The sequence below is a fragment of the Seriola dumerili genome, unplaced genomic scaffold, assembly GCF_002260705.1.
Source record: "Seriola dumerili isolate Sdu_G_001 unplaced genomic scaffold, Sdu_1.0 BDQW01000110.1, whole genome shotgun sequence".
Classification (NCBI taxonomy): Eukaryota; Metazoa; Chordata; class Actinopteri; order Carangiformes; family Carangidae; genus Seriola; species Seriola dumerili.
The window spans coordinates 5,080,762-5,103,662 of record NW_019174365.1 but is presented as its reverse complement, the minus strand read 5'-3'; the positions used below and the strand labels follow the sequence as shown (position 1 = coordinate 5,103,662).

The 22,901-nt window shown below is 41.6% G+C and overlaps 1 protein-coding gene across 2 annotated transcripts; it reads left to right on the top strand.

The window, feature by feature from the left end:
- Positions 1–1,855: 1,855 nt before the first annotated feature.
- Positions 1,856–22,876, top strand: pum1 (pumilio RNA binding family member 1). 2 transcript variants are annotated; one of them, XM_022747729.1, is made up of 23 exons: positions 1,856–1,960; positions 5,293–5,465; positions 7,615–7,737; positions 8,108–8,176; positions 9,151–9,253; positions 10,293–10,486; positions 10,853–11,025; positions 12,042–12,306; positions 12,501–12,594; positions 13,307–13,405; positions 13,540–13,682; positions 14,115–14,253; positions 14,481–14,615; positions 15,009–15,308; positions 15,499–15,741; positions 17,153–17,423; positions 18,579–18,708; positions 18,934–19,068; positions 19,792–19,929; positions 21,003–21,128; positions 21,577–21,698; positions 21,865–22,057; positions 22,739–22,876. In XM_022747729.1, exons 2-23 carry the CDS (start codon positions 5,304–5,306, stop codon positions 22,868–22,870), a joined length of 3,489 nt encoding a protein of 1,162 aa, XP_022603450.1. In that variant the 5' UTR covers positions 1,856–1,960; positions 5,293–5,303; the 3' UTR covers positions 22,871–22,876. The 2 variants fall into 2 exon arrangements, with proteins under 2 accessions (XP_022603450.1, XP_022603449.1); XM_022747728.1 differs by having other exon boundaries at positions 9,148–9,253.
- Positions 22,877–22,901: the final 25 nt, after the last annotated feature.

Below are 22,901 nucleotides of genomic sequence, written 5' to 3'. Positions count from 1 at the left end.
GCCAGATGACCAGCAATTATTTACTTCTAAATTCAGAAAAAAAATGAAGCTATTGTACAGAAATATGTTATATGACAATATAGTTACTTTGGGATGTCATTACCTCGGCCTCCTGTGCTACAGTGAGAAACCTTGGAGTAATTTTTGACCAGGGCATTTCATAACTCGACACATCAAACAAGTCTCTGGGGCAGCCTCCTTCCACCTGCACAATATTGCAAAAAAATTAAACATCCTAACTCAAAAGGATGCTGAAAAACTACTCCATACATTTGTTACCTCTAGATTGGACTACTATAACTCTTTATTATCAGGATGTCCCAGTAACTTGTTTAAAAAGCCTCCAGCTGATTCAAAATGCTGCAGCATTTACTACTGAGTACTGCAGGAATTAGGAAAAGAGATCATATCTTCACTGCATTGGCCCCCTCTAACATCCAGAATAAAATTTAAAATCCTCACCTGCAAAACCGTTAATTGTCAGGCACCATCAGGTGAGCCTTGAACCATCCCTTAGTTATGCTGATATAGGCCCAGACAGCTGGGGCTTTTCCCATGATGTACTGAGCACTTATTTTCTCTCTCTCTCTCTCCCTCTCTCTCCCCACATTCATTTATATCATACTACTACACGTCATTAACTTTGTATTTACTCTCTCTGTAGTTTTTGCTTCTCTTCTCTGTATCTCGCTCCCTGTTCTTATTCTGTGGTTATCTCTGACTCTGGGGCTGCAGGATCCAGATCTGCCACCATAACACTCATTATTATTATTACTATTAATAATAATTGGTCCTGCTACTATCATTGCTGCTGTTATGATTTATAACACCATTACACCTAGGGTATTACTATTGCAATTTTCACAATAACAATCAGTGGCGTGCTTAAATAAAACATGCTGTTCCTGCCTCTCCAAAACTAAAATAATTAGTCTGTAGCAAAATTTTCTGCCAGCAACAAACAAAGCATAATACAACAAATGATATTAAAATTGAACAATACATAATAATCTCGTTTCAACTTTTATGTGAGCATAAAAGTATATGAGTATGACCTCATATGCGTATTTTATAAGCTACACGCTGTTTAATACAGTATGACTGAACCATAAAGGTATGTTTAGAGGTTTATCCTATAAATTTCCATATCATTACCATATATTCTATTTAAAGGACAGCCATAATCTGCTGTATCCACATTACGTCATTCACACATCGGTTCAGGACTTCTCTCCGGTCTGCAGCCGCAGCTTGGGGTCACCACTGGCACATTTCCAAAAAGCCACCGGGGTATTTTTGTTATCTGGGCCACACGCTCCCCTTTTTCACACCGTCCACTTACATCCCGGAGGTGTAACGGAGCAACCAGCAGACACACATTCTCTGACCGTGTGGCGCAGCACGTTGCCATGGCTGCCAAGCACCCCGTTACCGTAGAGACCCTGGTACATTGTGTACAGTCCACTCCCGTCAAAATCACTTTATATCCGCATATTAACGATGATAGCGACACCATTTAAAGTTTTTATTTTACTAGAAGTGACATTGATATCATGTGCTAAAATTTAATCATATTTTGTGATATTTGTACTGCAATTTATTAATTTCTTGTAGTTGATTTTAGTGATGTCGGCCATTCCAGTCACACAAACGGCTACAACTGAAAAAAACGTTTTTTTTTCCTCCATTGACAAATATGTGAATAAGGTCAAAACAAAATCCGTTATAAATACACTCCATAATACAAATAGACTACACACACATAACAAAGGGACCGGTCCGGTATGACCCTCCCTCCCCTCCCGGTTGGCGCAATGAACCGCACGCTCTCTCTCATCCCTTCCCATCATGCAGCGCTCTTGCCTGCTCCTCCGTCTAGCCGCCATGTTGTCGGAGTGAAAGCCTGGGGTGTCACAGAGAAACTGGGGCCGAAATCCGCGACCATCCACCCTCTCCGCCGGTGAGTATTATCTATTCCGCGGTCGCGGTACCACGGGACATTGTTTATCCGCGCATCGGTGCCGGTATTGTTGCTATGGAAGCTCTGAAAGGGTTTAAACAGGAGTATTTTGTAAGGCTGAAGTGAACTGCCTCCCTTTCTGCTGCCTGCCTCCTTCCTCCCGTTGTGTCGGTCTTCCGCTCCAGACAGCTCTCGGGCCTTTGTTAGCATCCGCGTCACGGGGACCTGTGGGGCTGCAGGCTCGGCATACTGATAGAGACCCAGGTGTGTATTAAAAACAATATTGTGATATTATTGGGCCATCACCGCTGTTAAAAACATTGTGTGGAGCCCGTGGTTGGCCACCGGTTCTCCCGGGCTGAGCTTGTGTCGGGAGGCCGTGTTATTGTTGGTAGACATGGGCAGTGAACCCTCCATAACAGATCCAAGACTTGGCGTGAGTGGACGCAGATGCATGAAAATGAAACCCCCGGTAATTGTCGCGACCCCTTACACGAAGCATCAACATATTCCCTTTCATGTTGATGTCATGTCTGCTAGGGGAGAAATATTTGGTCTATGTTGAGACACCTAACGTTATCTCCGGCTAGCTGCAGGTTGCCTGCTCGTATTGTCACACCCCTGTCTGTGCCCGGTATGCGGTGGATTGATCCCCGGTATTGAATAATGATTAACCCAGTTAGATTATGGAACAGAGTGCCTGTTTCCGGGTGCTGAGTTAAACTTGTAGCATAACAAGCCGTGTGCGCTTCGCTTTAGGGAATGGCCACACGGTTGTGGATTTCCGGGTGTTTCTCTACCTGATTTCGAGCTGTAGCAATGGAATAAAGAGCTAAAAGTCCCTTGTTGCTGAATGAAGAGTGAAAGAGAAAAACAAACACAAGACCATGTATGTGAATGATCAATTGGCAAGCTGGTTTGTTTTTATCTTTTGGGACTGACCAGCTCGTGTTTTTTGTCTGCATGGAGGGGGTGTGTTGCACAGTGGTTTCAGTAGACTTGAGAGAAAGCTGCATGTGTTTGAAGATTCATAGTGTCACACAGTCTCTTGCAAAGGTAATTACTGTATATGGCTCAGTGTAAAAAGAACCTCTTGTAATTTCCTCATGGCCTGTAGGGACACTAATGTGAAACTGGTCATTTTAACACAGATTAGAGCTTGTTGGATAAGAAGAGACTGTAAAATACAAATTATATCCCCGTGACTGCTGAAAACCACAGAGGTTGTTGTGCCCACTGTTGACCACGACCACCACACAGATTGGGCCATACATATTGCATATTTCTTGGGTTTATCACTGCACAGATAATGACAGCAGCTGAATATACCCTGGTTCTATGACAGAGCCACAGTGACCTTTTCAAAGTAAGGACCACCAGCTTGTCTCCATTAGTTTGCAAATAAAGTCAGTGCCCCCCCCCGTGCAAACATAGAAGGATAATGTTACTCTTTAAATTGTTCCATTTACAATACACTTGGTTGTGAGTTTTCTAGGTACACATAACATAGTGATTCTGTCTAATACAATTAATAACAGTTAGTTATGTTTTGTAGGTGTAAATAAACTTTATGTAAACTTTAGGATGTAGTTGTGGTTGTTATGTTACGCTTAGATGTGTTTTTAATATTTGCATCTAATATTATACCTCTCAGTATAGTACAATACATCTCAACAGCACCCCAAACTACAACGACCATAAAGTCTAATTAAGGCCTCTCTTTAACAATTTACCTAAGATTTATTACAGTATCGTTGCATTATACTGCATTAGTTTTAGCATTAGAGTACATAATAAATGGCTAATGAGATGTACTGTATCAGCTGTAATGGTGTGAACTTCTGCTATGACTGGCAGCAGCAATCTGCAACCGTGTACCACCTAAAGCCATGTCTGTACAAGAGTAACTTATCAGTGGCCTACACCATATGCAGATCACTGGGATACTATTTAGAGATGTATCATATGGAGATGTTTCACAAAATTCCTGTGAAGTCAACTTTAATCTTTGTGGTCCATTTGATTGGAGTTGGAAGCAGTAAGTTTGGTTTCCCCAGGCTACCACTTTGCCCATAGAATGTTTGACCTACAGTGTGATTAATATTAGTGCTGTCCCTCATGTGGCTGCAACCTACAAACTTTATCATGTGCTTTGGGTTTTTAGAGTGATTAATCTAATTAGGTTAGTTTGATATTTGCATTAAATTCTATTGAATTAGTGCGGTGCTATGCAGATCTACAGTCAAACTAGACAGACACACACGAGTTAATGTAGCAAATTAGACCCTTTTCAACCAAATGACGGTTGTTAGTACAGAGACCCTCTGTAGGGATATGTTGGGATGAATGCATCTGCACTCTGCTGTGACAGTCTTGGATCCTGCTGGCTCAGGGTACACTGTTCACTATACTGCACTGTCCAGACTCAGTTGTATATTTGGTTCACCTATCTAAAATGAATTTATTAGCCTCATATTACTGTTAAAGTTTAGTTTTTGTTGAGGATATTTTTTGAGAGGTGTTAATTAAATTTTTATTGTTATTTTTGAGGCTGTAGTTTGTGGTGTAGTTGAAATATATTGTTTTATACTCCCACCAATTTTTAAATTGAGTGGACAAAGTTTTGGAAATAATTGAACCCATATGAAGGTAGGATTTATTTCAGTGGAGTTATATTAGAATACATTTTAACTAGGTGTACCAAATAAACTGGCAACTGAGTGTAGTTTGACATGAAAACCAAGTCGAGCAACAATCTTTGGCGAGATATTTTAGCATCTCTTGTTTGGCCTGAGGGAGTCTCGGTCCTATTCACAAGTGACTAAGATATGAGCTAAGATATGAGCTCCATTTACATGAGTTTACATGTGCTTACGTTTCTCATTCATATTGGATAGATGACTTATAGTAGAATGACACTGACTCTGAACTTTGGCAAATGATTAGATGAGCAACTTGTTTTTCTCTATATTTTGTCTGCTGTCAGTACAGTTTTTTTATGAAGTAAGGTTATAGAGCATAGATCATGTTTTTTTGTGTTGTGATTTAATTGGTTGAGACATTGGCTAGTGCAGCACACTGGTACAAAGACTCTGTGCATGTGTCATTGAGGGATATAGTTATGAAAGCTGTCTGAAACTGACTTGAAGTATTTCTCTGACTGGATTATGACTGAACTAGAGCATTAGATTTAGGTAGGTGTACCTAATAAAATTGTGACCTGAGAATAAGGTCTCCATTCAGATTAAGTAAGTTCCGGTCAGTGCTTACAAACTTATATTGATCCAGTATGCCGTTGTTTGCATGTAACAGATGTATTTCTCTCTGGACAGGCTGTGGTGGAATGAGCAGTGTGTGTGTGTTGAAGAGGAAAGCAGTGCTCTGGCAGGATTCATTCAGCCCCCACCATAGAACTACATCTCCCAGCATGCCTGTGGTGCTGAGCAGCGGAGGACATGCCCCACCAACTGGGCAGACCCCTCAGGCCACACCCCCCAGCCAGCAGGTAATACCCAGCACATTTACACCTTTACATCTTTCACTCATTCATGGACAGATGTGTATGTCTTCCAGAAACATCTCACAGTTAACTCTATGGTCCACCAGCCTGTGTTGCTGGTCTTTTATTATCATAGCTATTTTAATGCTGTTCACATCGTAACAGAAGTTGGTATTCTGTCAGAGTAGAATTGTAGATGGAAGCTGTGTTGACATTAACAAAGTTGGTTAAAATTGTGTTTTTGGAAAAATAACCAATATACTATGACATTTGCAACAGAAACAACTGAGGGTGGCTCTTAAGAATAGAGATGCAAAAACAGACCAGAAGTCCGTTTCCCCACTGTAATTGTTTGATTCAGATTGTAACAAAGCAACATTGTTGTGGATATGAGACCTTGCTTGGTCAAAGTGTGAGTCTAACTAATGACTGCTGGCTCTAATTGTCCATTTTTAAATTGATTATAAACGTGCTACGTAAGTCTGACATTTAAGAGGATCATGTTACATTTGTGATTATGATGGAGTGAAATGTCAATGCAAACACAGTGAGGTTTAGTTGAATGTGAAGTTAATTAATGGATGAACAGTTAGTTAACTGACAATAATGAATGATTACTTTTTGAATTTTGAATTCTTTGTAGTGATTTATCTATTGAAAGAAACATTTTGGGGGTTCAGCTTCACACATAAGAGGATTTGTTGCTGCTTTCATATAATTGTAAGTTGTTGTTTTTTTTCCTAAACTTAAATGAGCCGTTTGAAGTGAGGTGCTGGTGACATGGGCTGTTCAATTAATATATTGTAATAATTCTATGCATTAATAGAGTATGAATTGGTTAATTGAAAAATAACATTTGTAGGGAAATTGCTGCAACTATAGTTATAGTTACACTAGTAATAATTACCTAATAATCAGCTTCAAATCTCTGTCTTTATATCATCTTGGCGAGTAGAGCCGCTGATGTTAAGTAGAATAGCTGTTGGCCTATTAAGAGTTGCCTTGCTTGTCCAGACAAGCTAGCCACGCTGTTAAGTGTAATACATTCTATCACACTAAAATGTGTAATAAAACTAAATGTAGTTGTTTGGCAGTCTGAAATGTGATTGTAATTTAATAGGCCTGACCACTGTAATGTCTCTGCCTCAACAGCACAGTGGAAGTGTGCGCAGTAGTATGTGTAAGGTAACACAAAAGGCTCATCAGCTAAGCGTTACTACTTGATAACAAGTTTAGTATTTTTCCTGACTAATCCTGGAGTGAAAAACATTCTGTCCATCTGATAGGTAACAATTAAGGCTGATTAGATTGTCTTGGTAACTTGTTCTACTGCACACTTTGCATGTGCAGCAAATGACCAAGCCCAGTTGTTTCCAGTACATGTTGACTGGTTCTTTGATGACAGCATCTTGTGGGGAATTTTGTTTTTACCCTCAGAAAGGGTTAGAGAGGAAGTAAGCAGAAACTTTGCCAAAGCTTGCCTCCTACTTGGACGCATTTGAGAGGATGTGGGTTTAAATACCTCAGCCTACGGTGCTGTTTTGATGATGATTTAATCAATTTTGAAAATGATAAATTTGGACTTTTTTTTTTTTTTTTTAAACACGTGGTCATAAGGTTGAAAAAGGTGTTCGAATGAATTGTTTGCAGTGACCTGGCAGAAAACTTCTGATTATTTCCACCTGGGCTTTTATGTCTTTACTTTGTTGTCCAGCAGATGAATTATTCCACCGTTAATAGAGAAGTACAGGAACTCGTAGCTATCCCATTTTCTTTGCTAACAGACTAAAGAATAAAGCAGCACAGTGACTGTGGAGTCGTTGTGCTGTAAACATTAAATGATTTGATCTTATTTTGTGGTTGGTACTTGTATTTTGATTGATCTTCCTTTTTCAACTCTTAAATTTCTGCATTGTGTTCAGTTACAGTGTATTGATTTATTTGTATGTTTGACATGTATTTAACTGTAAGCATGCTCAAGTCTGTGTGTATGTGTATTCTCTTCCTGCACTTTTGTGTTGCATTTTTGCTTTTCGCTTTTTTTTCTTCTTATAAACAACTACACCTGCGTGTCTCCGGTTGTTGCTCAGTTACACTGTGCTTGTTACTGTTGCCAGTAATTTTAGGATAATGTGCATGTGTGTGTGTCTCCAAGGGTGTGGCGGGTGCTGGACGTTCCCAGGATGATGCCATGGTAGACTATTTCTTCCAGCGGCAGCATGGTGAACAGCCTGGCAAACATCGCTGGCCCACTGGAGACAACATCCATGACAGCCAGGTGTGTGTGTGTGTGTACTTACGTTAGTGTTGCAAAAGATAGATATTTTTTTACTCATATTCTTATGTAAAAATAAAATAATGCCGTAGACATTGAAATGACGACATGGGAAATGTGGGGGTTAAGGGAAACAAATAGTTTTCATAGTTTGAATTTAATGTTAAAAAATAAAGTTCAGATTTTAATTGATGCCAATTTGAACAATCTGTAGCAAGTTCATACTAATTATAGTATACTAATTAACACAAATACTAATTACTACTCGTACCGATTAACAGGTAATTAAAGGTTAGGTTAGGTTTGCACAGTGGTTGAGTATGAGACACATAGTGTCATGCTTGTCATGTCTCTCTGGGCTTTCTGTCTGCAGGTGCGATCCATGGACGAGTTGAACCACGACTTTCAGGCTTTGGCTCTGGAAGGACGCGCCATGGGAGAGGTGAGACATTAGAGCTGATGGTTGTCTAAAGGACGGTGACTGTGTAGCTTAAATACCTTTCCTGATAATGGTGCATTTAGGCTATGGCTACTCGAGACATGTCAGTACAGTTTGGATGTCTAAATTTGGTATAAAATTAAGCCGTATATCAACACCTGACATAAAAATGGCTGTCCTGTATTTTTTCACACGGGCACCTGGCTGAACTGATGCATGATGGATTACCAACAGAGTCAAACTTGAATAACAGGAAGTCTAAGGAAGAAGAAAGTTGCCTGGTGAAAAGCTATTGAGCCAAAAGTAGTGTGGACTTGTTTGCATTGTTTCTCCAGAATGAAAGCTTTGATAAATGAAAGGAAACTGAACAGAGATGTTTTTTAATTTGAGCTGGTTGGATTGGCTGTTGGCATTTATTAAATACAATCTACACTCAGTAACTCTGTTAATGTTGGACCAGTGCCTGCAATTAGTTTTGGCTTGTTGAACATAGAGATGATGTGTATCAGATTTTGTAAGACTTCTGTTTGTCTGTCTTTTGTTAGTATTTTGTGCTTGTTGAGTCGTCTAGTGTAATAGTTCTACTATTGTTTCTTATTGTACAGCTATGGACAGTATTACAAGTATTACAGTATTATTATTTTTTCATCTAGAAATATTTTTTTTTTTTTAAAGCAGCAGATCAGTTTCTATTGATTTTCAAATTTTAAGTCCCTGTGCAACCAAGAGTTGTTTCCTGTTGCCAGAAGATACTGATCACAGTGTTTTACGGAAGCAAGGTCATTTTATAGTGAGAAAGATGCTGACTCTAATAGAAAATGAAGTTTTTGAAATGTTTGCCTTTATCATGTTAGTGAGAGTGAGGGAAGAGATGGGAGGGCCATGGTGTTACACGCTCTACCAGGTGAGCTACTGGGGCCCCTGTAACCATTTTTACCATGTCCCTTTTCCACTTTGCCCTTGTGTCTCTGCAGCAGCTGCTAACTGGTAAGAAGTTCTGGGAGACGGATGACTCTGGGAAGGATGGACCAAAAGGGATCTTCCTGGACCAGTGGAGGGACAGCGCATGGGGTGCCTCAGGTATACACCAGTCTGGTCTACGTTTGTGATACAGTGGCAGATAGCAGGGTGTTATGAATGCAGGAACTTGACAGTGAAACATGACAGTTTTTATTTTTCACAAGCACATCAAGAAACCACCAGAACACTCACTCTAGTGTTCGAAAATCTATATTTAGCTTCCTGTGAGGCTCAAAAGCTGATGTCAAAGTGAAATCACCCTGATATTCTCTCAAATCATGAGGGGGATGTGATTTGAGATTTCTGCTGTATCATATCAGCACAGTGCAGTTATTTCTGTAGGCATGATGATCAGAAACTGATGGTTAAGAGTTCATTTGTAGATTAAAATGCTTCTGGTAGTTAAGTTGTGCATTAGATTATTTCTTGAACCTTGTAGCATAGTACAAGACAGCCATGTTTTTGTAAAACTGTGGGCATGTAATCTACATTGGACTGGACTACATTATATTGAGAGGTGTTTCTATTATTTGTCCTCCTCTTTTATGTACATGAGAGGGGCTGAACATTAATAAAACATCTCTCAATGTAATGCAGTCCAGTACAACTCCATCAATAACTGTGACCTCAAGCCAAAAACATATAATTGAATTAACAACTTCCTGATAGTGTCGACAAACACTGAGCATTGAAGGCCTCATAAATGTAACATTTGTCAAAACATTTGCATTAGATTGTACAGGTGTACCAAATAAAGTGACCATTGAAGACTGTGCTGAGTGTGTTTATCTTAGCTCACAATGGGAACAAAATTAAGAAATCTCCATACAGGTAATTTAAATAAACCCCCACCATGAAAGACCTATTGTTTAATGCAGCTATAAGTGGCGGAGGTGTCACCCTGTAAGTTCCTCTAGGTAAATATGTGCTGACTTTAATGGGATGCAATCTTAGTGTGGTGAAATTTATAAAAAAAAAAAAAACGTATTGTCCCGTGAATGGTGCTGATGTGTTATGGTATCACTTTCATGCTTGATGCAAATGTGGTTTTCCCCTGTGCATGAATGTTATTTAACAATCTTTGTTCCGCTTGATGCAGATCACTCAGTGTCTCAGCCAATCATGGTGTCCCGTCGGCCAGGGCAGGGTTTCCATGGCGGAGGTGAAGTTGGGGTGGGCTCGGTGATGTCACCGCGGTCTGAGAGTGGAGGGTTGGGAGTTAGCATGGTGGAGTACGTCCTCTCCTCCTCACCAGCTGACAAACTGGATTCCTGCCTCCGAAAAGGACCCTATGTAAGTCTTGTAATATGACAGTCTTCAATACTTACAATATTGCACATTTCCTGTAATCAGTTTCATTCTCCAGTTTTTCTTATCATAACGATCTTGACTTTTCATCTAACTACTTGTGGAACCATCAGAGTTTTGATAACCTTTACTTGACACATCATCTACCATTCTTCTCTCACGGTTTGTCCCTTGTCAGCCAGTGGTTGTCAAATTGGGACAAGAATTGTTTCTCACCTTGTCCATATTAATCTGTCCTCCTCACTCTGTACCTTTTGTGTTTTCACCATCTATCATTGTCATGTTGTCAGCACCTCTCTATCTGTTTTTCACTGTAGCAGTTATATTTATTGTCTCCCTCTCATCACACAGGGGCAGAGGGATGGAGAGGTTGAGGAGGAGAAGAGGGAGAAGCCAAAGGCAACGTTTGAGGGAGAGAAACTGAAAGAGTTGACAGAAGGTGAAGCTGATGTCATCAGCGACGTCATCAACCCCAATGGGCTGCCTGTGCAGAACGGCCTGGATGTGGATGTCAAAGAGTTTGGGTAGGACTTTCCTGTTTTTAGCATGCACCCAGAACCATCCCGAAATACAATCTTAAGCCGTGTCAAAATGAATGTGGACCATCCTGAATTTAAAACCTTTGTTTTTCTATTAAAATCATTCAAAGTTACCTTTTAAGAAAGATAAAACAACACACACAACATTTGTTCGGGCAGCCTGAGAGTTCACTTGTAAGCCCGTATAATGTCAACCAAAAATGCAAAATTATGTTACTAGATTTCATCATTGAGGTTCTATTAGATTCATTACTTTGCAAGGCATACTAACCTAAAAACCTCTTCCTGGGAATCATGGGAAGGTTTCAGAGTGACAGAGTTGTGAGTTGGCAACCAGTGAGAAACGTGGAGGACTGAGCGGAGGCAGGGACCAGTTTCTGTCACTGTTAAACACACACACACACACACACACACTGAGCCCCTGCTGGCTTGCTTATGTTAAGTCTAAGTTGGAGCAGCGGGTCAGCTCACTGTAAATGCAAACGTTGGCTGCTGAGCCATTAGCTAGCAAGTAAAAAAAAAAAAACAACAATATTGTTACCATTTCCCCGTTGCAGCTGCAGCTGTCGTAAGGTCACAGGCTGGCGGTACAGGGTTTTGTTCTGCTGTGCGGTTTCTTGATGTAAAAAATTGGAGTATCTCACTACCTCCGGATGTCATCAGCATTCTGACACTCGATACCGGCGGTGTAATTTGTGCGTGTGTGTGTGTATGTTGTCAATGAGGTTGAATGAGAACTGTGTGCTATAAAAAAAAAAAACAGTCAGTTTCTTTTCATCATAATGTTACCAGGGTTTTTTTTTTTTTTTCTCATCCCAAATTCGTCACAAAAATAACTGTAATCCTCCCTCCTCCCATTTTTACTGGCCCTGGGATGATTGGAGGTCCTTAAGATCAACCCCTGGACTCTTATACAGGGACACACACGCGTGGCTTGTTGGAGAAATGCTTATCTTTCCTTCAGATGTAAACTCAACCACTCTTCTTTCTCAACCTTGCAGTCGTCCCCCAGGCAACATGCCGGCCCCTGGCCCCGAGGGTGACCTGCTTGGGGGTCCCGGGGGTGTAGGGGCTGAGGGCCTGACACCCTTGGGAGGTGGTGGAGGCCCCAAGCCCCCTGAAGACTTCTCTGGTGTAGAACAGGGTGGTGTCACCATGGACCCCATGGAGTCAGTGATGGAGCCGCTTCAGTTTGACTACAACTCCCAGATGCCCATGGACTCAGCGCCCACTGTCGGTCTATTTGACTACACTAACCAGCAGCAGGTAAGACAGAGTAGTTTGAAAGCCTTTGTGGAGCTCTGAGGACCCGTTCAGACCATCTGGCTCAGGTGATCTGATCACAAGTGCACAGCTCTAAGTACAGGTGTGGACGCATGTTAATGCCACATCTGAACAGGGTCAGAGAGACTCTGCTCCAGTGACATTTAGATGTGATTTACCTTTTGTTCTATGTGCAGCTGTTTCAGAGAAACAACGCTCTAGCGGTGCAGCAGTTAACAGCAGCCCAGCAGCAGCAGTACGCCTTGGCAGCAGCACAGCAGCCTCACATTGGTAAGTGTGTGTGTGAATATACATGAACAGGCATTTGAGCAGGAGAACTCAATATAAAATGTATCTTATCATTTGTTATTTGGGATGTATGTTGTTTTGATTGGCACATTCTGTCACAGTCAGCATGCTCTGACACAAATTAAAGGATGACATTAGTTGAGTAGTGATGGGAATGTGGTGGATCATTACATACCGCTATGCACCACTATGCACATTTTACAACAGAATGAAAAGTGCAACATGATTTTACACAACACCCCATATAGTCTAAAACACTTATTTTGAATAAAAAAAAAAAACAAGTAAGTTTAGCTGAAATATCAAATGAAAGGTAAGACTTATATTTTCCCATAAGTGCCATAAACAGGTGAGATTTGCAGGATTTTTTTTTAAGTCATTGGTCAGTATCAGTGATTCAACAGCAGTAACACCGGGAGTGTTGCAGTGTTTAGTTTGTCATTTTGGAGCAAAAGAGCACAGCAGTTACAAAACACTACATGTTGTTGCAGTCTCATGGTAACTAACTAATCTGGAGTTAAAATTTCTTAGATTTACTCAAAGCAAAGTAATGTTGAACAATCCTAACGAATCTTGACTGGATATCACCCAAGCCCGAACTGAAGCTTCATTCCAGGAGTTTCTATGACTTAACTCCATGTATTATGTAAAACCTTGTGGCCGTGGTTCACCTTTTCCCTCCATGTGTTGTCAGGTTTGGCCCCAGCATTTGTGCCCAATCCTTACATCATCAGTGCTGCACCACCTGGGACAGACCCGTACGCGGCCGGCCTAGCAGCAGCAGCTACACTCGGTAATACATTCTTATTGTGAAAGAGAGAGGCACTGAGTTCTATTTAGATGCTGCTGTAACCATTTAAAAACATGCATAAACACAGGCATGGTAGTCCTATCTCACCAGTATTTTGCAAATTTCTTTGCGTCAAGGTCCGGCAGTGATGCCTCCCCAGTACTACGGTGTGACCCCCTGGGGGGTCTACCCTGCCAACCTTTTCCAGCAGCAAGCTGCTGCAGCCAACAACTCGGCCAATCAGCAGGCAGCAGGCCAGGGCCAGCAGAACCAACAGCAGGTCAGTCGAGTGCTCGCCAATAAACTGGCATGCTGATTGCCACTGGCTCAAGATGTTTCTGTCAGAGCTCTCCTTATGTGCCAATTGAAATGTGCATCCAGCCTTACCGCTGCTCTACTTGGATCTATTAACAGAAAACTCTTTGTGGACTGTAGATAATGAGCCAGTCAGCAGGAGACTGCTGTTTGTTATTTACTTATGCTAATGTTAGAAGTCTTCTCTTATCCTGACAGTTTATTACATGCCACCCTGTATCTCTGTGTGTAGGCACATTCTTGTATACATCAACTGCAAGAGCCGACATGATATCAACTTATATCTACAGCACACAAGTTCTCTGCTTTGGAACAGATTTTGGTGCATCCTTTTTGTATTAATTTACATATTGTTAATGGCAATTCAGATAAATGTCCTATTTCTGACTTTGTAAAGGTGATGCGTGCTGGGGGCAACCAGCGACCTCTGACCCCCAGCCAAGGCCAGCAGGGTCAGCAGAATGACCAGCTGGTTGCAGCAGCAGCAGTCAACTCAGCCCTCGCCTTTGGGCAGGGGTTAGCAGCAGGAGTCCCTGGTGAGTATGACACTCTGTAAACTGGTTTTTATTACATTGGCAAAACTCCCAACACACCCAATTACAGTTGCTCTTACAGCACCGTTGACTATAAAAACTGATGATGAAATTGAACTAAAATAGCTATCAACCCCCATATGTACACAATAGTCAAGAGGAAATGCTCCACGCTAAAATCGGTTTAGATACTCTCTGAATGTCCCTTTTTGTTGTTATCTCTTCCTTAGGGTACCCAGTCTTGGCCCCTGCAGCCTACTATGATCAGACAGGGGCCCTCGTGGTCAATACTGGAGCTAGGAGTGGCCCTGTCCGTCTCATGGCCCCTGCCTCTGTCATCATATCTCCTTCTGCAGCACAAGCAGGTAACACAGTAATCAGAAGAGTCTTTTGTTTTTCACTGTAGACAACAGGACACAGATTGAGTGTCAGGCACACAAAACAAGGATTAGACATTGTGGTATTTACAAACATGGTCTCAATGTTCCATATAATCAGAATGTGCAATTAAAAGATTATGAGACTATACCTTCCAGTCTAGCCTTTATTGTTTACAGGGAGTTCCCATGAGTCAGTGTGTTCAGTATCAAGGGAAATTAGGGTTTACATTAATACTGGCATTAAAGTGAAGAATTGTTAGTGATGTTCTAAAATTTGTATGATTATTTACTGAGTGCTTGAAAAGAACACTAAACTGAGCTAGAGGGAAAACACTCATCTCACTACTCTCTCCTCTCCTGTTGTTTCTCCTCTTCCAGTTGCAGCAGCAGCAGCATCTGCAGGTGGTGCCAACGGTGGTCTTGGCGGTGGGGCCAATGGTCCATTCCGTGCCATGACGTCCCAGCAGCCTCAGCAGCAGGGTGGCCCTGGTGGCGCTCTGGGAGGGAGCTCCTTCTATGGATCATCCTCCCTCAGCTCCTCCTCCCAGAGCTCCTCTCTTTTCTCACAAGGCTCTGCCCAGCCTGGACCCGGGTCTGCCTCCTTGGGCTTCAGCCAGCCTGCCTCCTCCTCCCTTGGCGCTACTCTGGGGGCCACGCTGGGAGGCTTTGGCACTGCAGGTAGGAAAACACCTTGTTCAAACACAGTTTGCAGTTTTTTCTTTGGGGTTATATAGTTTTAATTTAAATGTAAGTGGCTTAAACTAAAATTTAGCTGTTAATAGTTAAACAGAGAAAAGGACAGTTCTTTAACATTTCACAATTCCTGTAGATTGGATAGATGATCTAGTTTGTCTTTGTCTCCCTCTAGTGGCCAACTCAAGTGGTGGCAGTGGGTCCAGGCGGGACTCCCTGACAGGCAACAATGAGCTGTACAAACGCACGCCCTCCAGCCTCACCCCAATCGGCCATGGAGGCTTCTATAACGGCACCTTGGGCTTCAGTCCTTCCCCTGGCCCTGTGGGCATGCCCCTGCCCAACCAGGGCCCATCCCATTCCCTCACACCCCCACCTTCCCTGTCCAATCACAGCTCCTCGTCCAACCTCAATCTTGGTAAGTGTCGTTTTTTATGTTTTGGTGACAAAGACTCAGACATATATCGTATATTTGATCCTATTTAGGACATTGACCTAAATAAGATCAGATATTATATTAGGTAGGTAGTTAACAAATTTACATCCTTAAATGTAATTTTTCAGTGCTAGGTTGAACAGAAAATGTGTGTAAGTGCCCTGTATATCCCAAAACTGTAAATGTTTACATTAACATTTATATACTGAGAAGTTTTAAATTCAACTTACTAAATGTTTCTCGTCCAGCTCACAATGAATTACTGTTGGGATAAACAAGATTTTCAAATGCATGTGCAAATGCAATGCAGCATGTTCTGAAGGAGTGATTACCTGCAGAGACTTTTGTTGCTATCTGTGTGATTGATAGTTGGCAGACAGAAGTGTAATGCAAACATTCAGGTCCAGTGTGAGAAACAAGAACAAACAACAATCAAACTGACAGTGAAGTTGAGGCATCATAGTGACAGTGAGGGATTATTTAGAATTGGCAATTTTCAATTTTAATTTGGGGTGTGATACTATACATGTATAAACTGCAGTAAGTGGCACCTTTTTTTGAAGGGAGGACACATGATATCCACAATTATACTGTGTAAAGACACTTACTGCAATATCTATATATTGTCTAGTTTTAATTAGGCTCCAGCAACAAAACCGCAGACAAGTTTTTATCTACTGCCTGGTACAGATGTTGCTTGAGAATACTTCAATTTTAAGTATTTGTGCAAGGCATTTACTTTAATTCAGTGTCATTAACAAAACAAATCTATAAAACCTGCAACAAGAACCACAGAGAAACTCATCAGTTTTGTTAAGGTTGTGTCAGAGGTGGAAATTCTAGACAACAGTTTGTGGTGTCCCTTATATTATTTGAATACTTTTTATGGCCACAAGAAATGTATCTTTTCTCAGTGAAACTTCACTTCATGTTTTAGGCAGTGCTGCCATCCAGTGCTGTGTTTCTGTGCTGCAGAGATAAAATGTAATTTTTATGATACTGTCTGAAAATTTTAGTACTGCAGTGTCATCAGTTTAAAAAACAAAACAAAAAAAAACTTGCATGTTAACTCATGCAAGTAATCATTACACCAGTATTTCATTTTCAGTGCAGTAAGTCTGGGAGAAATTTAAGGTTGTGCTTTTATAAATTGCATGTACCATGTCCAACAAAAAAGCTAATTTAAAATTTGTGTCTACTAGTATGACATTTCTTTTTGCCACTATCTTACTATCATGTCCCCACTACTCTGGAAACATGCATGTATATATGGAAAGAAAATTTATTTCATTTGGTTTTTTAAAAATATATGCATGGAATTGGTTTTATGGTCATAGTTCATGAGTCTGTTAATTGTTTGACTTTCGTCTCCCTATTCTCTCCGACCCAACAGGAGGCCTGACCAACGGCAGCGGGCGTTTCATCTCTGCTGCCCCAGGAGCGGAGGCCAAGTACCGCAGCGCTGCCAGCTCAGGCTCCTCCCTCTTTTCACCCAGCAGCCAGCTGTTCCCGTCGTCACGGCTACGCTACGGCATGTCGGATGTGATGCCATCAGGTCGGAGCCGTCTCCTGGAGGACTTCAGGAACAACCGTTACCCCAACCTGCAGCTCCGAGACATCGCTGGCCACATCATGGAGTTCAGCCAGGACCAGCACGGCAGCAGGTACACACACGCACTCAAATATCACTCCAGCTCGACAAAGAAGAAACCAGCAAATCAAAATGCGCAGGTGAAACATCACCAAGTCAGTCCCATACACAAGGAATTTCTCTCTGGATGCAAATGAACTGCATACAAAGCCTGATGAGCAACCCTGGAAGTATGCTGTTTGACCCAGTGACAAAGTCTGACCTCTAAGCCAGTGCTGGATCAAAGTGTTTCTTTTAAGTTCAATACACAATGTGAACCGGCCAAATTTGCTAATGCTTCAAAGTGAAAGCGCTCAGGACATTCCTGTGTGTGTACTATCTCCTCTGCAGACATCACTGCACTGTCATATTTCAGGTTCATGCTCAGTTTATGCTGGTATAGACTTTGAATAGGCATGAGGGTGTAAACATAGTGAATGTGACACACTGCTTCCTTTTACAAACAATCTGTGTTTAGTTGCTGCTTGACCCCGTATATCCTCAAGTATTTTTTATTGACAACAGAACAAACGGTGTCATTGATCTCTTACCAGATGGGAAAAGATAAGTTCTAATTTGGTGACAGGGGCCCTGGAGGCCACTCTGGGGTCCTGGTTTCTGGGTCTGTCTGGGTTGAACCAGCAGTGCCTCAAATGCAGACTTTTCCACTGAAATGATCTATTAATACACCATGACGTCCAGTCTGCACATTCCAGACATTTTCTTTCCGCAGTCTCTTCAGCATCTCTGTCCTTTTTTATCTCCTGACTTTTGCCTGGTATCCATCACTTCAGCTCACAGGCTGCTTGGTTCCTTCAACTCCCTCTTTGTGTTTTCTCCACCCTGAATTTCATCTCATTTTGTCTGACTGTTCCCTCAGGTTAAATATATAGGAGCAGCTCTCTCTCTCTCTGTCTCTGTACATCTGTTTCACCTTATTGCTCTCTCACTCTCTGGTATGTTTATTTGTCTTTGTCTTCAACTTCATCTAAACTTTGTAAATCCCCCTTATATACTAAGTGGGTTTTAGGAGAGCAGGCCGTACACTGTCTCCCGAGGCTTGTATACATTGCAGAAGCTAATGAAAATGAAGAATGACAAAACAAGAGAGCGCCAAAAAAGGTATCTGTGGAACTTAATATAAAAGATATCTGGTTAATGCAATACTTATCCTCTCTGTCTCTTAAAGGTTTATCCAGTTGAAACTGGAGCGAGCCAGTTCAGCAGAACGCCAGCTTGTCTTCAGTGAGATACTGCAGGCTGCCTACCAGCTTATGGTCGACGTCTTTGGAAATTACGTCATCCAGAAGTTCTTTGAGGTGTGTATGAGGAGCTGGTCATTATCAGTAAAGTTGTTGCTATGTGTGATTTGGGTCACCAAGATTGAATTCATGGGACAATCTAAAAAATGTTGTTACTCTTTCACACTACACTTGGTTTTTATGTGCTTTCTGGCCTGTGTAAATGTGTTTTGTACATGGTATTGTGTCATGTATTATCAAATGGATTAGAGGATTTACAGAATTATTTTGTGTGTGTTTAAGTTCGGCAGCCTGGACCAGAAGCTGGCTCTGGCAGAGAGGATCCGAGGTCATGTGCTGTCCCTGGCCCTGCAGATGTACGGCTGCAGGGTCATTCAGAAAGCTCTGGAGTTCATCCCTTCGGATCAGCAGGTCATTGTAAGTACACTGGTTCTCATTGGAATGTATGAGTATGTAAATACGGGAAACAGACTGGACCTTTGCCCTAGAATGACCTTAATAAAACACAATCTGCCATAACTCTGCTGTGATTTGGTTGTTCCGGTCAGAAATAAAGTTGCAAAGTATCCCAGTGTCCCAATTTCAAAGCTCATCCACTATCTATGTGCCCATAATTCTCTTGTGAATGAGAGTGTATAGCGTGTTTGTATTTATATAGCAGAGTGCTGCATTAATAAAGAGGTGCGCTTCTCACACTGAAATGGCATTTTTCATCTACATTATGGGTGTTATGTTAGAGCTGCCTCGTGTAGCAGCAGGTTTCTCGCAGGTGCCCTATCATCAGCAATGAATGAGGCTAATGATACTACAGTTTATATGCATGTTGAACTGCAGGTGTTAAGATAAATCTAGCTGTATATCACCAGAAAATACTTTTACTTAGATTCAGTGGTTTTTGGAATAGGTGTGTATGTGTGAGTGCGTGAAAGAGAGGGTAAGAAGGTATCTATCTCTCCTTAATGGACCTCAATAGATTTCTTTAGGGCAACAGTTAAAGCTGAGTGTTACTTGTTGGGCTCTGAGCCACTGTGACAAATGAGGGAGAGTTTGGAAAATGCTTTAAGGCAATATTTGATTTCTCACAAACAATTACATGTCCCTCTCCTCACATTCTGTCTCCTTCCCCCCCCCCCCCCGCAGAGTGAGATGGTGCGGGAGCTGGATGGCCATGTGTTGAAGTGTGTGAAGGACCAGAATGGTAACCATGTGGTGCAGAAGTGTATTGAGTGCGTCCAGCCTCACGCGCTGCACTTCATCATAGACGCCTTTAAGGGACAGGTGGGTCCCCTCTGTATGTGCGCACACACAAATTATTTCCACATTCAATCACTGAAGCCTGCCGGTGCCTGGCTGACATCCACATACACATATTCACTTGCGTGCACACATACACTGTCACTGCCTTGAGGCAGCAAGCATATTGTCACCGCCAAAGTACATAGACACACATATTCAGTCCTTTCCAGGGATGGGGTGTGTTGCCTTGGCAACAGAAACCTCAGCCCAGTGGCAACAGCCATCTCCTATCTACCAGCTAAATGTTACATTAGCATAAAGTGTTAAAAGAAAGATTTTGTGCGTTCATGCATGCACCTTTTGTTAAGTACAAATGAAACGTTTCACTTTTGAGATTTCGCTCAGGATGTTAAATCTCACAGATGTAAGTGTTTTGCTTCTCACACATTTGCATGTTATGTAGCTGCATGTTTTCTACTCTGTGGCTCAGATTTGTTTGTGTAGCTGTAAGCATGTCAGGAATTTGCTTTCACCTTCCCTGCAGGGAAGGGCTGGGTTTGTTAAAGTATGCCTATGTATATTAGTGTCATGTTTAACCCTTTAAAACACACCCAGAAATAAATAGATGTAGCCAAAATAAAAAGGTTACTGTTCTTCAGTCTTTTTGATTACAGTCATAACCCTGGTCTCCTATGAAAGGTAACTCTTAAAATTTTACAACCAAAGGGTCAAAATGAGTATAAAAGATATTGAACCAAAGTTACAGAGGCACAAACGGGGTAGAAATGTAAGGTTTGTTTTGCCTCACCTATTTTTTGTGGCATTAAAAAGGCCTATAGTAGTACCTTTCTCTGTGTGGTAAACACTTAGGAGCCTAAAATACAGATAGACAGTATAGATATAATCAGGAGACTGTTAGCTCTCAAACAAAATATAATTTGTCAAGGTTGTTCGAGTGCAGCATGGACCAGAACACACATGAGGTAATTCTACTAAGGCCAAAGCCTCCCACGGGTGGGATGATGTATTTTAAAAGGTTAAATTGCTAAGTTCCAGGACTGCTTGGTGTGTGTGTGTGTAATGACTAACAATGTATAATTACATATGTCTCTCAGGTTTTTGCCCTCTCCACTCACCCTTATGGCTGCCGAGTCATTCAGCGCATTCTTGAACACTGCCTTCCTGAACAGACGCTGCCTATACTGGAGGAGCTCCATCAACACACAGAGCAGCTAGTGCAGGTAAAACACACACACACACAAACGAGCACTCACTGCTGTCTTTTCACTCCCACCAGTTATGTTTTTCAGAATAATTACACCTCAAGTTGGTTTATATAAAGCTGTTCTCAGAGCCTCCAGATTTTTGAAGTTGGCTGTGTTTGATGTGACGTCAGAGGCACCAGCTGTCCTCATCACGTTTTAGTTAATGTGTCTGTGTGGTCTGTTTTATTTAGGACCAGTATAGCGAGTGCAGAAAACACACACACACACAAACGAGCACTCACTGCTGTCTTTTCACTCCCACCAGTTATGTTTTTCAGAATAATTACACCTCAAGTTGGTTTATATAAAGCTGTTCTCAGAGCCTCCAGATTTTTGAAGTTGGCTGTGTTTGATGTGACGTCAGAGGCACCAGCTGTCCTCATCACGTTTTAGTTAATGTGTCTGTGTGGTCTGTTTTATTTAGGACCAGTATGGCAACTATGTGATCCAGCACGTTTTGGAGCATGGCCGAGCTGAGGATAAGAGCAAGATAGTGGCGGAGATCAGAGGCAACGTACTGGGGCTCAGCCAGCACAAGTTTGCTAGGTAAAACCCAATACAAACACAAGGTTGCTGTTTTTTCTTCCCTCCCTCGAAAATGTATTTTCCTTCGTTTGTCCACATATACAGCCAGACTTGGAAGTGGGTTTTCATGTCTCCCCCTTTTCTTTTATTTAAACTTTAAACACCCACCCCTTCTTTCTTTGTCCAGTAATGTGGTGGAGAAGTGTGTGACCCACGCGTCGCGGGCAGAACGGGCGGTACTGATAGACGAAGTGTGCAGCCTGACTGAGGGCCCCCACAGTGCCTTATACACCATGATGAAGGACCAGTACGCCAACTACGTGGTGCAGAAGATGATTGACGTTGCTGAGCCCACCCAGCGCAAGATCGTAATGCACAAGGTAGGTGGAAAGACCGGGGTCGTCATGTATTGGCATAATCAGCTGAGATACTTTTTAATATGAAGTATCTCAAGAAAATGAATTTTCAGGCACGCAGACTCATCAATCTTACAATTAATATCCCATTTTGAATATTTTCCCTTTATCACTAACTCATAACTGTGTGATAGAAGAGATTAAAACACAATCAAATGTATGTTATAGAGTTAATGTAAACAACCTGTAAAAAGAAAATCAAACAATTTTTGTCACAATTGTCTTGATTTTGTTTAGATTAATTGTTTCAGCACTAAATATCAGCCTTTTGACTGGGGAAAAAAACTGAAGATGTACATGAAAAGGGGGGAAAAAAACAGTATATGTCTATCAACCCAACCCCTCTGTTACCTTCACATCAATAGGCTCTTACTTAGGTCACTGGTGTCAATGGTTTCCAAGGCAACGACACTGAAGCTGACTTAAGCTGATGTAATCATTGATTTTGGGTGTTGCTGTTTGATGTTGACAAAAAAAAAAAATATATATATATATATATATATATATATATATATTTTTTTTCTTTCTTTCTTTTTCTTTCTGTTGTGAGACGACTGCACAACAGAAGGGAAAAACGCACCAAAAATAGTGTGTTTGAAAAGTATGCTGAACGTGTCAAATGTCTGTGTTCCTGTCTCTGCACAGATCCGGCCCCATATCTCCACCCTGAGGAAGTATACCTATGGAAAACACATCCTGGCCAAGCTGGAGAAGTACTATATGAAGAACGGTGTTGACCTGGGTCCTCTCTGCGGCCCACCTAACGGCATCATGTAATTCAGTCCCCCCACCCCCACCCCCCCACCCT